The 13,760-nt window shown below is 34.2% G+C and overlaps 1 protein-coding gene across 1 annotated transcript; it reads right to left on the bottom strand.

Annotated features, from left to right (window-relative positions):
* Nucleotides 1-379: 379 nt before the first annotated feature.
* Nucleotides 380-7,624, bottom strand: LOC111039677 (the record flags this gene model as incomplete). Its single annotated transcript, XM_022323269.1, has 4 exons — nt 7,096-7,624; nt 6,349-6,458; nt 1,145-1,424; nt 380-589 (listed from the first exon to the last, which is right to left on the bottom strand). Coding segments are annotated over exons 1-4 (1,129 nt in total), but the record flags the coding sequence as incomplete, so codon positions are not given.
* Between the last annotated feature and the right edge of the window lie 6,136 nt (nt 7,625-13,760).

The following is a 13,760-nucleotide window of genomic DNA, read 5'->3' as shown; positions in this document are numbered from 1 at the left end:
ATATTTAGTATTCCAGTAAGTTACTGGTATACTATTATTGTATTATTGTATTATTATATTTTATCAGTTGTAAAAACTATCTAAAAATAGATGAAAATTAGAGGAAAAAAATTATGGAAGTATAAAAAAGTAGGTATTTAAGCTAATTATTATCGCGGGCCTCAGTTCCGGGAATACGTAATGTCGTCGATATGCGGACGGTGAGCTGTCTGTGCCCGGTGGCACAAGAACGCGATAACGAATTTTACGAATTACACATACTAACATCAATTTACTTCTCACACACTAACACGGATCAAATATAAATGCTATATGGAATGCCTAAATATTACTCCTTAAAATATGTCACGCTCCAGCCACCTTAAGCTCGTTCACTCACCGGCAACTTTCTTCTTCGTGAACTCGAATACGGCCCTCTCTGCGAGACCGGTCACGAAATAATTAACGTTGTTAGTAACGTCAGCCTCATATTCGGTCACACGCCTGATCAAGTTTATGATGTTGGCCGCAGACGTGTCCGGTTCTAATAGTAATTTGGCCCTTTTTATCATTTCAAACATCGTTGCATCTGATAAACTATAATTCACGTCTAAGACATAAAAAAGATACATTATAATTTAAACAAGAAAATATGCAAAAGCGAGCATATCGAGCATTTCAACAATTATAATTAATATAACAATTACGCGATATTCCGATATCTATACTTGGGTAATTTTATACCTAAGTATTTTTGAATAAAATATGAGTTGTGAAAATAGTATAGGTACTCAAAATATAGTTAAATCTTAGTACCTTCTTTGGAGCAGTACTAACTATCTATTGATTAAAAACTAATAATTTGACAAAATACACCAAACATACTTATCATCCCTCCTATGATAAAAACATTTTAAAAAATAAATTTTTTTTTTATTATTTGAATTAAATCATTTTGATAAAAAAATGTGCTTGATGTAGTCTACTAATGTAATTGAATATAAACGATATATAATATACAACATTGTATAACGATCACCCTTATGAGTTGACAAACGACAATAATATTGTTTAGTTTTAAGGTAGGTACTTTATGTAACTCATTACAAATAACAACTATTTTCATCATGACATCAAAACAATAATAACAATAATAATATGTTACCGTTCATCATAATCTGCTGCATCAACGACGGTGGGTGTTCATCGTTCGTTAAAGCAAGCAGGGAACGTCGAGTTTTTTCTTCCAAGTAAACTTTGGGAACGGACAGTTCCGATTCGAGGCCCGTCGATGCCTCGGCAATGTTGTCCTGCAGACACTTTGTCATTTTGTTCCAAAGTGGTGCCGTCTTATTCCAGAATGCTGCATCCTGTTCGCATTTAGTAGAGTTTATTCTCAAATTCTCAATACGCTGGATTAACGTAAGGTTCATTTCCACGGATTTCTACAGTACAAACGACAAAACCTGAGTATTTAAACACAATAGTGATGTAAAGGTGATTAAATTAAAATCATAACACTATACTAAAATAAATAATAAAAAATAATAATACTCGGTTTCTCGGTTATAACTTATATTAGATAATAAGACAAAAGTATAATAATAAGTATAGTTACGGGAAGTTCCCTCAGGGGAAGCACTTTACAGTGTTACGGGTATGGCGAACCCGGGGCCCCGAGCCTCACACTGACTTTAATTAGTTGGTGTGTACTGGTCCTCCAGGTTGGGGGTTTAGCGGCGGGCTAACAACCCGTCCTTATAAAAAATACTAATGTTATGAAACCAATACAATTCATGCCTCGGACTCATATTTTGGATACGACTCGGAAACGGACCGGACAACTGGAATACAGGATTGGGACATGGAATATTAGATCACTTTATAAACCAGGCGCACTTAAGTCTATAAGTGATGCGGTGAAGAAATATAAGAACGTTCATATAGTGGCGCTGCAGGAGGTCAGGTGGCCAGGGGAAGGAGACATGAGAACCAATGGAATGACATTATTTTATAGTGGATCATCCAATGGAAAGCATGAGAATGGAGTGGGTTTTTTAGTAAATGACCAGTTGTTACCTTCTATAAAGAAATTTACTCCAGTAAATGATCGCATCTGTCATATTCGTATAGCCGGTAAACAATATGACATTATACTGATATGTGTATACTCACCCACAGAAACGGGTGAAGAAGACCTGAAGGATATGTTTTATGATGAATTAGAAAGAGTGTACAATGGTCTATCAGGACACTGTTTAAAAATTATATTAGGGGACTTTAACTCACAAGTTGGGCGAGAAACGATATATAGACCTACAATTGGTAGTGAGAGTATACATGTTTGAGTAATGGAAACGGCACCAGATTGGTTGAATTCGCAATAGCTAATGGCCTCATAGTGAGCAGTAGTTTCTTCCCCAGGAAGAATATAAACAAATATACGTGGACCTCACCAGGAGGAATTTACCAAAGTCAAATAGATCACGTCTTGGTTGATAAAGTGCATAGATCATGTATCAAGGATGTAAGGTCTAAAAGAGGAGCCGATGGTGATTCCGATCATTTCCTAGTATTATTTAAGGTAAAACTAATATTGTCAAACCATTGGATAGCGAAAAGGAAGAAAACAAATACTACTAGGTTCGATGTGGATAAACTAGGAGAGGAAAGAATACTTCAACAATTTCAGCAGGGAATAAAATATGCACTGGATATTCATACAAATAGACTAGAAGAGCATTCAGAAGTACAAACTGCGTGGGAAATAATTAAGAGCTCAGTCCTGGAGGTAGCAGACAATATGATAAAGCAACCTTCTAGGGGTAAAGCAAAGCATTGGTTTAATCAAAAATGTGCAGAAGTCATTAAACTACGCAATGATGCTAGATTAGAAATGCTACAATACCCAACTCAGCCAAATGTGGAGTTATATGTTAAAAAGAGAAAAGAAGCGCATAGGGTGCTAAGACAGGAAAAAAGGAAAATGGAAAAGGAAAAGATTGAAAAATTGGAAAGTTATAGATACAACCCTAAAGAATTCTTTAGGCAGTGTAAATCCTTAAAAAACGGATTCAAGCCAACAACGCAATTCGTATTAAATGGAGAAGGGGTACTATTATCAAATAGTAAAGATAAAGCAGAGGAGTTTTGGAAGTACTTTGACCAACTTCTGAATAGCGAACCCAATTTAAACCAAGGAGAAGATGACGAAGAATGGGGGGAACCCACAAACAACAACTTGAGAAATGAAGAATTAGAACCAAACAGAGCAGAAATAGAATCAATTATTAAATCACTTAAAAATAATAAGGCTGCTGGAGTGGACCGAATTTGCGCAGAATTACTAAAGCTTGGAGGCCCAAGCCTAACAGATGGGATATTTAATCTTATATCTATGATATGGCGTAAAGAAGAAATTCCAACCGATTGGAGAACATCAGTTATCTGTCCAATATTTAAAAAAGGTGATCCCAAATGCATAGAAAATTATAGAGGTATATCTCTCCTAGATGTTGGGTATAAGGTCCTGTCTATATGTCTCCTACGAAGAATACAAGATGTATCGGAGCAAATGATTGGAGACTACCAGTGCGGATTTAAGAAGGGGAAGTCAACGATAGATCACATATTCACATTACGACAAATACTAAGTAAACATTACGAATATAATAAAAATATCCTTCTAGTATTTGTAGACTTCAAGCAAGCATACGATAGTATAATTCGGAATAAACTATGGAAAAACCTAACAACTCTAGGTATTCCAAATAAAATAGTTAACTTAATAAAATTATGCAACAGTAACACAAAATGTGTGGTTCGGGTACAAGGAGAGCTATCAGACCCTTTTGAAGTTGGTAAAGGACTAAGACAGGGTGATGCACTATCACCTGTATTATTTAACTTAGCGTTAGAAAGTGTGTTAAGGAGAATGCCACGACGACAGATAATGGAATTAAATGAGAACCATACCCTACTAGCATATGCGGATGATATAATAATTTTAGGTGATACGAAGCAAGATACCGTAAACAGTATGTCAGATCTAATGAAAGTATGCAAACATATAGGGCTGTCTATAAACCAGGAGAAGACCAAATATATGTTCATGACAAGAGAAGCACGAGATAATGAAGATGATTCAGACTTGGAAGTCGATGGGATATCATTTCAACAAGTACATGACTTCAAATATCTCGGAGTCAACATAAATAATAGAAACTGTATGCATAATGAAATAAAACTCCGTTTAAAAGCTGGGAATGGATGTTACTTTGCTATGTCACATCTGTTTAAGTCAAAATTATTATCTAGGAAAAATAAAGAGAAGCTATATACTACGTACCTCAGACCAGTTGTGACTTATGCATGCTGTACTTGGGCTACAACAGCAGGAGATGAGAATAAACTTAATATATTTGAAAGGAAGGTGTTAAGAAAAATCTATGGTCCCGTATATAATCCTGATACCCAAGTTTGGGAGAGAAGGTCAAACGAACAAATACAACAATTATATGGAAAAGGAAATATAGTACAATTTGTAAAAGGCATTAGGATGGAGTGGGCTGGTCACGTTTGTAGAGCGGATAATAGTATTGTCAAGAAGGTAATTGTAAACAACTTAAACAGGAAAAGACCTCGCGGCAGACCGAAGCAGCGTTGGATAGATGCAGTCAAAAGAGATATCCAGGAGTTAAGACCAGATTGGCATGGAGACCTAATGCATGCATATAATAGAGAAGAGTGGAAGAATTTGATATTGGCAGCAAAGGGCCTAAATGGCCTATAATGCTATAAAAAAAAAAAAAAAAAAAATAGTTACGGGAAAAAGTCAAAATCGGGCAAACCTCAGAAATGCCCGAGCAAAACTCGAACCGCCCACAATCCTTGGGCAAAATGTCATATTTCGGCTTTTGACCTGGCAAACCTAGTTATGACCAACCTAATTTGGGCAAAACCGTATACTGACTTTTATCGTAATGGCAAAACCGTAGTGTCTTATACACATTCGATAATATTAAATATAAATAGTGATTTTTGTCACAGGGATGGTTTAAAAATTGTACACGAGAAGCCACGTCATTCGCAAAGCCAGGGGGGTGTTGAGCGAGCTAACCAGGATTATAAACGCTACGGTTTGGCTCAAGTGAGGTTTAAATGTATTAGTTAAGTTTATTCAATTATATTTGTATAGTAATATTTATTTTAAAATTATTTATATTTAATATTATCGAAAGTATATAAGACACTACGGTTTTACCATTAAGATAAAAGTCAGTATACGGTTTTGCTCAAATTAGGTTGGTCATAACTAGGTTTGCCTTGTCAAAAGCCGAAATATGACATTTTGCCCAAGGATTGTGGGCAGTTCGCGTTTTGCCCGGTCATTTCTGAGGTTTGTCCGATTTCGACTTTTGCCCGTAACAGTTTAATAAGTATTTCAAAGAACATGTACAAGATACTATTTATCGATGACGGTTGCGAATGTGAGCACTACATAAAGATAAAAGTGTGTTACACTATTCGGATAAATACGAAACCAGGAGAATAATTAAAGAAGGAATATTAATGTTTGTCTATAGTTTAATTAATAATTCAATCAATTGAACGTTATCAATCAATTAATCTAATTCACTAGTTGTATTATATCAATTTATAATATTTGTATTATCACTAAACTCAAGTTTAATTATTATGCAATAATTCATATCGAATATTTTTATGAAATATTTATACATATATAACCTTTGGAAACTTTATAGGTACTCAAATGTCTACTAATATTTGGGCCAAGAGTGTTTATATAATAACCCATCAAAATAAAAATCCGTATTTGAATAGTGGTCCAAATTATAACAAACAATTTTAATATTACCTAGCTTGTTTCACAGAAAATAATGTTATATGATATGGTTCTATACTTATAAACCTATATACGACTATACATGCCATTAGTATGTGTCATATTTTTGATTGTGTGTGAAAATGTATATTTTTGTTAGATTTTTCTAACATAGGTATTTACAAACTTGTGTCAATTAATTACAATTCAGAAATACAATTTGTTCAGTTCAATTTCCATGAGCTACGAAATGTGGCTTAAGTATAAAGAAAATCAAAATATAAAACTATAATCATGATTTTTTGCTCTATAATACTTTAGAATTATAAAGATATAAATTACATCCACAATTTCGATAAAAATGAAAATAGTATCAAATAGACAAGAAAAGTCACAAATGGCATCAACTTATTTTTTTTCTTGGTGCGTTAATTGTAAATGTTTATGTAATTTACAACCAATTGGGTAAAAAAAAAAAAACCGATAAAACCGTTTCGACGTGACATTTTAAGCGATTTTGTTACAAAATCATTAATAGAAAAGCATTGCAAATCTAATGAACTATCATCACCATCACAAACGAGTATCAAGAAAGAAAAACCAACCATATCACCATCTTTTAAAACTGAGAAATCTATGCACCAACCAGAAAGATCCACCAGAAAGAGATGTACACTTTGCAACACGAAAAAGTGAAAACGATGAAGCCAAGGGTGCCCGTAAAAATATCAGCTATGGAGGGGGGGGTAAGTAAAAAAATTCTTATAACACAGCATACTATTATTTTATTTTTATAAGTTATAAAACGATTAATAATAATTACAATACAAAATGTATGCAAATTCCATAGAAATTAAAAGTAAATAATATACATAAACAAATTAATTATGTTTTATTATTCTTCTGAACACTTATGTTTTGTGTTTTTGAACCCAGTATTTTAGAAGAAGTATTGCAGTACAGCGTTGAACATTGAAATAACCCTCCTTCTTCTCAAGTACAAAAAAATTATTAATTACATTAACAATACACAATTAATGAAAATACTATATCAGTGAACTACTAATAAAAAGTTATTAGAAAAAAAAATGTCCTTACTTAAAAAAACGATTAGTGTCTAAGTAAGGTTTTTTTATAAAGAATAAATAGTTAAGAAATGTAAGCACATGTGTGTTAAAAATTAGATAATATTGCATTTCCATGATTTTTCGAAAATAATTAATTAAAAAATATACATTATGTGAATATTGGCTAAGGTTATTCATTATCACTCACTGGAATGTAGGCACAATTATCTGAAGATTCCGCTTCCATTTCTATATCTTCATTTCCATTACTACTTACAATCGCCTCCTCTTCTTCCACTGATGGTTCTTTGTTTTCAACATATTTCTGTATCAAACTCTTGTTGATTTCCCTTGTTCGTATTTGACTGTCGTATTTGGCCCAATATTGGTTCAATTCTTTATCTTGTTTCGTAGACAATGAAGAACGTTTAAGATTATTTATATTTTCCACAGTTTTTCGATCTCTATTTTTTCTTTTATTCTTCCACTCCAAACTTGTATAAAATGCTAAGTCCTTCAACTTATTTATCCGAAGTTTGGTTTTATCCGATTTCTCTTTATTTTTAGCAATTTTTAAAATTTGTTCATTCATCCGATGGTTTTTAAAATTCTGAATATGTTTATCCAGTAATTTTATATTTGACGATATGAGTTTTTGTTTGTATTCAAATTGTTGCTTGATTATCGCTTTCCGCTTCTCCACATTAGTTAAAAACATTTCACCATTCTTCATTTCGAGAATTTCAGATAATTTAAATCTGTTAATTTTATGTAGATATTTAATCCAGTTTCTACAGTTTAATATAAATAAATATAAGATTAGTTTTTATTAAAACTGAATAATGTTTTTTTTAAACAACTGTTGCTATATGTAGCTATTAAAATTGTCAATGGAGCCAACTATAACGTACCTACTAAATAAATAATAATTTATTTTACACTCACGTCTTTAATTTCTTAAATAGGCCCATAGAAATATGCCACAATTGTTGTTCAAAACTCGTCGCCTTTACGTGCTGACTCGTGCCGCCGCCGCAACGAGAGAATGCGCTGCAGTCGTCGTAAACTCCGATAAGAGCACCCGCTGTTTCCAGCCACTTGGCACTATTAGTGTTGTGCTTGTGCGTAGGAAGCGCATAAGCTGCTGCTCTGTGCCCGAGCGTGTCGTGCACTTGCAACCCGGTTGGAAGGGGTCGACGCATTTATATTGGTTCGGCTGTGTAGGGCCATTTCCTTTCGTGGGCTCTCTAATTTGTATAGTCACTTCCTTAGCCGGTTCGTTATTGGTGTTCGAAAGCTATCGCGGCTGAAGTTGTGGGCCGCCCAGACGACCGGGATGGATCAGCATTAGCAACCAAGGTCGTCATTGCCGCTCACCGCACACGATTAGATCGGCGTATTGCCTGTTGGTCAAGGACGTTGCCACCACACACGCCCACACAGTCACCGGCAAGAACAGTGTATCGTACTGATACTAATCATGTCTCATATTTATTATTATATCACTAGAATTATACATCTGATGTAGCTTATATTAGTGTTCTCCGAGTCGGAGAGACGTCTCCGCAGGCTCCTTTGTCTTGTTGTTATTTTTACTTTAAGTAAATAGATGCCTATCAATTTGTATAAAGTTAGGCGCGCGCACCTAACCAATTCTGCCAAGTGAGTATGGCAGTGACGCTTCGACTATCGTCCTCTCTCGCTTTGCTGACTGTCCGTGACTCGAGCTGACTTCACCCGAATCATTGATTAAATACATTTGTATTTAATCAATGCCCGAATAAGCGTTACATAGCCGAGCGTGGCGGGCTCAGTTCAATTCAGTACCCACAAAAAGTGCTAAAAGCGCCTAAAGAAGTTTTCACTTCAACATTTTAAAAGATTATCATCTTATTTTGTATAATATTATATTCATAATATTCTATTTTGTTATGCTCGGTGGACGCTTTCTATATACATTTTATTTTATTTAGTCCCAGTATGGGCCATTCGCCCGATATCTCATATGTATGATGTATGCATTATTTTTTTTTTTTTTTTATTAAGAAAAAATAGAAAACCTTGGCAGCAAGGCCATTGGGATATATAATATATTATAATAATGTTACTACATGTTATGTGTTAGAAAACAAAACAAAAAAAACAAAAAAAAAAGACAAAAGAATAAAAAATAATTATTTAATGTGTATGGTTATTAGATAAGTTTGAGCAAACCAGACTGTTGAAGGAAGGCTATTATATTGGAGACTGGTAGGTTAGGTCTGAGGCTTTCAAATATGTCTTCCGGAAGATGATTGTGTTCCCTTGCATCACTGTAGGTGTTGCACTCGGTCATGATGTGTTTGATCGATAGATTTACACCACAGGATGGGCAGTATGCATTATTATTTATTATATTTCAATTAAACAATAATATTATATATTAATATAACGTGGTGTGTAGAATAGGCAATTCTGGTACAGGGATGGCACAGGCCGAGGATACAATATTTATTTCTCCGGTAACGTATTATTTTGACATTTTTTACCTTAGGTAAAATAATCAATATACGAGTAGTATAATAAAGTAAACCCAGACATAAATATTAGGTTTTGCACAATTTATTATACGTCTTATTCAAGTACTTAAATATTAATTATATACTTTGCAATATAATATTATGTATATTCCCTTATCACGGTTTTAAAATTTTAAATATTACAAAATTGAAAATGTATTGTTGAACTTTTTTTTTATACTTTTTCAACGTTTATAATTTTATATACAAACCTTCAGTGCATATACAATGAAATGGTGGATCGTCCTCACTTCTCGATGCATTTATACTATATTATTATTTCATTTGTATAATATTATATATTACTTTGGAGTTATGTTATTGTCCATCAACAATCTTATACGTTAAGTGTACGGACGGACATTTGCTTGCAAGCTTCTCGAGATAAACATCGAAAATATCGTTGTTCACTGTTTAGAATATTTTTTACTGTTACATTGTATGTTTTTTGTGTTTATTGTTCGAGGTTGAAGTAAAGGGTTATATGACTCCTCAATGGACCCCCTCACTCCATCTCGGTATTTTAAGGGAATACATAGTCGGAAATGCATTGATAAATATTTTTTTTCACACAGCGGCTATTTCTAGATTAATAATCTAACCTAACCTACAAATATTTTTCATTATTATTGTTGTAATTTTAATTTAATTAGATTTTTTAAATATTGTTGATTTCAAGTGGAGTATAACAGGAATAATTTTTTTTTTAACTAACAATATTATGTTGGTAATTTATTTATTTTGGGTTCTGACTGGAACGATGAATGCAGTATAATTTTTACAATGATACATGGTTTATAAATTTTAATTTTGGAACTGTTATCATCATTTGGAGCAGTAAAAATGCTTTGGTATTATACATTGATTATCTCTCCATTGCCTTACCACGGTGCCTGAACATTAAACACGTTAATTTCATTTGCACTCCACACTACCATGCAGTTCGGACTTGCGTAACATATAAAATATTAACAAATAATATTAACCTTCACACTTTAAACGCACCAGGAATTCCACTTCACAATCTATGTTTGAAAATTGGAGCTCCAATAATGCTATTGCGTAGCCTTATACCTCCAAAACTTTGTAATGGCACACGATCTCGGGTTAAGACCTTGCATAAAAATGTAATTGAAGCAACTATCTTTACAGGCTACGGTATGGGAGAAACAGTTTTTCTACCAAGACTACCTTAAATTCCATTTGACTTCCACTTTCAATTCAAACGGCTACAGTTTCCCGTAAAGGTATGTTTTGCCATGACAATTAACAAAGCGCAAGGACAGTCTTTGAAAGTAGCAGAAGTGGATTTAAGGAATGACTGTTTCTCCCATGGCCAATTATACGTATCCTGTTCACGTGTAAGCTCTCCTGATAGTCTGGTAATACTGTCTTCCGAAGGAAGAACCAAAAATACTGTATACAAGGAGGTACTATAAAAAATGCGAAAACGACTTTGCATAAAAAAATAGTTAGCACACAACCCATAACATTTTACAACAATATTGTAAATATGAAAAAAATATACACATGGATGAAGCCGGATAATTATAAAAAAAAAGCAAAAACAATTGACTAAGCATAACAAATATATAGCACTCAACAATATTACCCATATAATTACACATGTGGCTACAAATTTAAATATTATATAATTTACATTTAAAAAAACATTCTTCTTTTCGACAGCGCTTCCACAGCGTTTTACACCTAAAAGGAGTTTTTCCGGGTAATTCAGCTAGTATTAATATTATTCTATGATAGCCTCTAGTACTTATCCGTTATCGTTGCACTGCTAAGTTCACAAGGGTCGAGTCATAGTACAAATTATTTCTAAAAAAAATAAATATTTATTGATGAAATACTAGACTGATTTACAGCGTGCCCGGTCGCCCCCTAAATAGATCAATATTTGGCCACCCGGGGCCAATCTCTCCATTGCTCCCCCCTAAATACGGCCCTGTGAACTTTACGTCTAACTTTGCAGGTAACAAAGTTAGTACTTACCATTGTTGTACCACGTATAAATTAAAAAATTATTAATATAAGAAATATTAAGTAGGCTAAGTAAGCATGTTTGTAACAATGTTTAGTATTAAGTCTTATTCAGTAAGTTGTAGCAGATGTAGCGTAACAAAAACTAAGTTAAGCGATAATATTATACAAGTCATAGATCATAGTACTAGAGTTACTAGATAAATGTGGGGTCAGTAATGGTGATCGCATGACTCGGTTACCACTCGACACCAGTGTTTATTAAATGTGCTTATAATATTATTTATTCGTTTATTGTGTACTTCGAAGTGCTCGATGTATACGACGAAGTGGCGCCTATCTCAAGGTTCGTTACTCTACTACAATTGCGTGTGTGTTTTCTTGAAGTTACTTGAGTATATGCATGTTTTGGTACCTCAACCTTAGCACTTTTATCATATTTTTGTGCTCGTTTATTCGGGCACATTAATCCTTGTCACAATTTTTGTGAATTTGAGTTTTTGTATAGACGTGTGTCGTGTGTGAATGAAGACGATATTTTGTGTTTCTATGTATGTGTGCAATAGGCATACTTTAAATTTTGAATTTACTTTTAGGCGTGGGTATTGAATATGTAAAATGAGTTTGAACTTAGCGAGTGTGTGCATACATTCAATATTTAGTAAACGTGTAAATCGATGGCTACCTAGATACCTAGTAGGGTACTGCATTATTGCGTATTTTGAGAGTAGGTACTTACGTAGCATTTAAATGGAACGGTAATACTATCGTTTATTATGAGAAAAAATTTCAAATTACATATTAAATATACAGTACAGTTACATAGTTATTTAGGTTAGGCCTTTGACATGATAATCTAATTATATATAGCACCTTAAAATACATAATACACCTCCGCTGTCCTTATGATGGTACGCATTGGCTCCCCAAAACCCCATTAAGTATAGTGAATATTCAGTAAGTATTTGTATATTATGTGAAGCAACAAAAATAGCTATGCGTAATTTCTCAGAATTGTTTAGTATTGCGCTGTTATTAGAGCAAGTTTTGTGTGTGTGGTATTATAAGTTATATAACATAATATTATAATAGAATAACATGTAATTTTATTATAGAAAATGTACTCAAAGCTATATAGATTCAGGATCATATAGTCCTCGGGGTACACGGCTTTGAGCACATCTCGAACATGAAACTGGATATACTTCCCCCAAAGTTAGATAGTTGGATGTATCTATCAGATGTACATCGTCAACTCAATGGGCCACTACCATTTCCATTTGTGACTGTAACTTCTGCACTGAAAAGGCAAACCTATTTAATCTCCCCCCCCCCTCCAAAAAATAAATAAAATAAAAATAAAATGTCCTTTAAGAGCTTTTTTTTAATGATTTTTAATTCCACTATAGTAAGTAACTAGTGCTTAATCTCTCCCAAATATTAAAGCTATTTACTCCGTTTGCACAAAACTCTTACGGCTGCAGCCGTTTTACTGGGACTATTGGAAGATGACCAAGCGTGGAGTGCTTGCTTGACGGATTCAGTGGCTTCGGGTACACCACGGTATAACTCTCTTCATCGCGATACTGGTATTCTACTAGCTCTCAAACATGCTGGCATTGAACCGGGCAAAAAAAGCAAACCTGATAAGTGAATCTGATGAGTAACTTCCACTGGCTCTAAAAAACGTCGACTGAGCAATTTCAGCGTGCTGAATGCCATAGGTTATCTTATATGAGAGCACGGAAAGTCACTCAGCGACCACGATTTGTCCATCCCTAACGGCAATATGTATAATCCATAGATTACTGGAACCGAAACAGGACGACAGATAGATGCAGCTGCACGGTGGGCCCACAGTAACATAGGAAAAACTTTCTACTTAGACGGACTTGAGGTACCGGAAAAACGACCCTGTAAGGATTTCTCAAATAGACCCTTCAGACGATTCGTAACTGAGGAGGATCCTTTTTGTTCGTGACATTTTCCGAGATCACCGAGTCTCTCTTTTAAGGTTGCATGATTGTGTACTCGACTTTATCACACCCGTTGGGTACGCTGACCGACGATTCTACATCGACCACCGCCATTCGGTCTCAGCGAGCACACAAGATATGTAACAAAACACTCTATCGCAATTTTCAACTTACATAAATAACTTACATACATTAAATTTGGTCATAGTTTTGTCCATTTTAAAATTATTAATGCCCATCGAACATACAGGGCTGGATTAAATTGGGGTAAAACTCCCGCCTTTGCAGTCCCCCGCTCTACAGTCTCCAGAGCCTTTGGCCACAAATTAAAGGGGACCGC

This window comes from Myzus persicae, unplaced genomic scaffold, assembly GCF_001856785.1.
Source record: "Myzus persicae strain clone G006 unplaced genomic scaffold, MPER_G0061.0, whole genome shotgun sequence".
Taxonomy (NCBI): Eukaryota; Metazoa; Arthropoda; class Insecta; order Hemiptera; family Aphididae; genus Myzus; species Myzus persicae.
The sequence above is the reverse complement of the archived record's forward strand: the minus strand, read 5'-3'. Positions and strand labels throughout refer to the sequence as shown.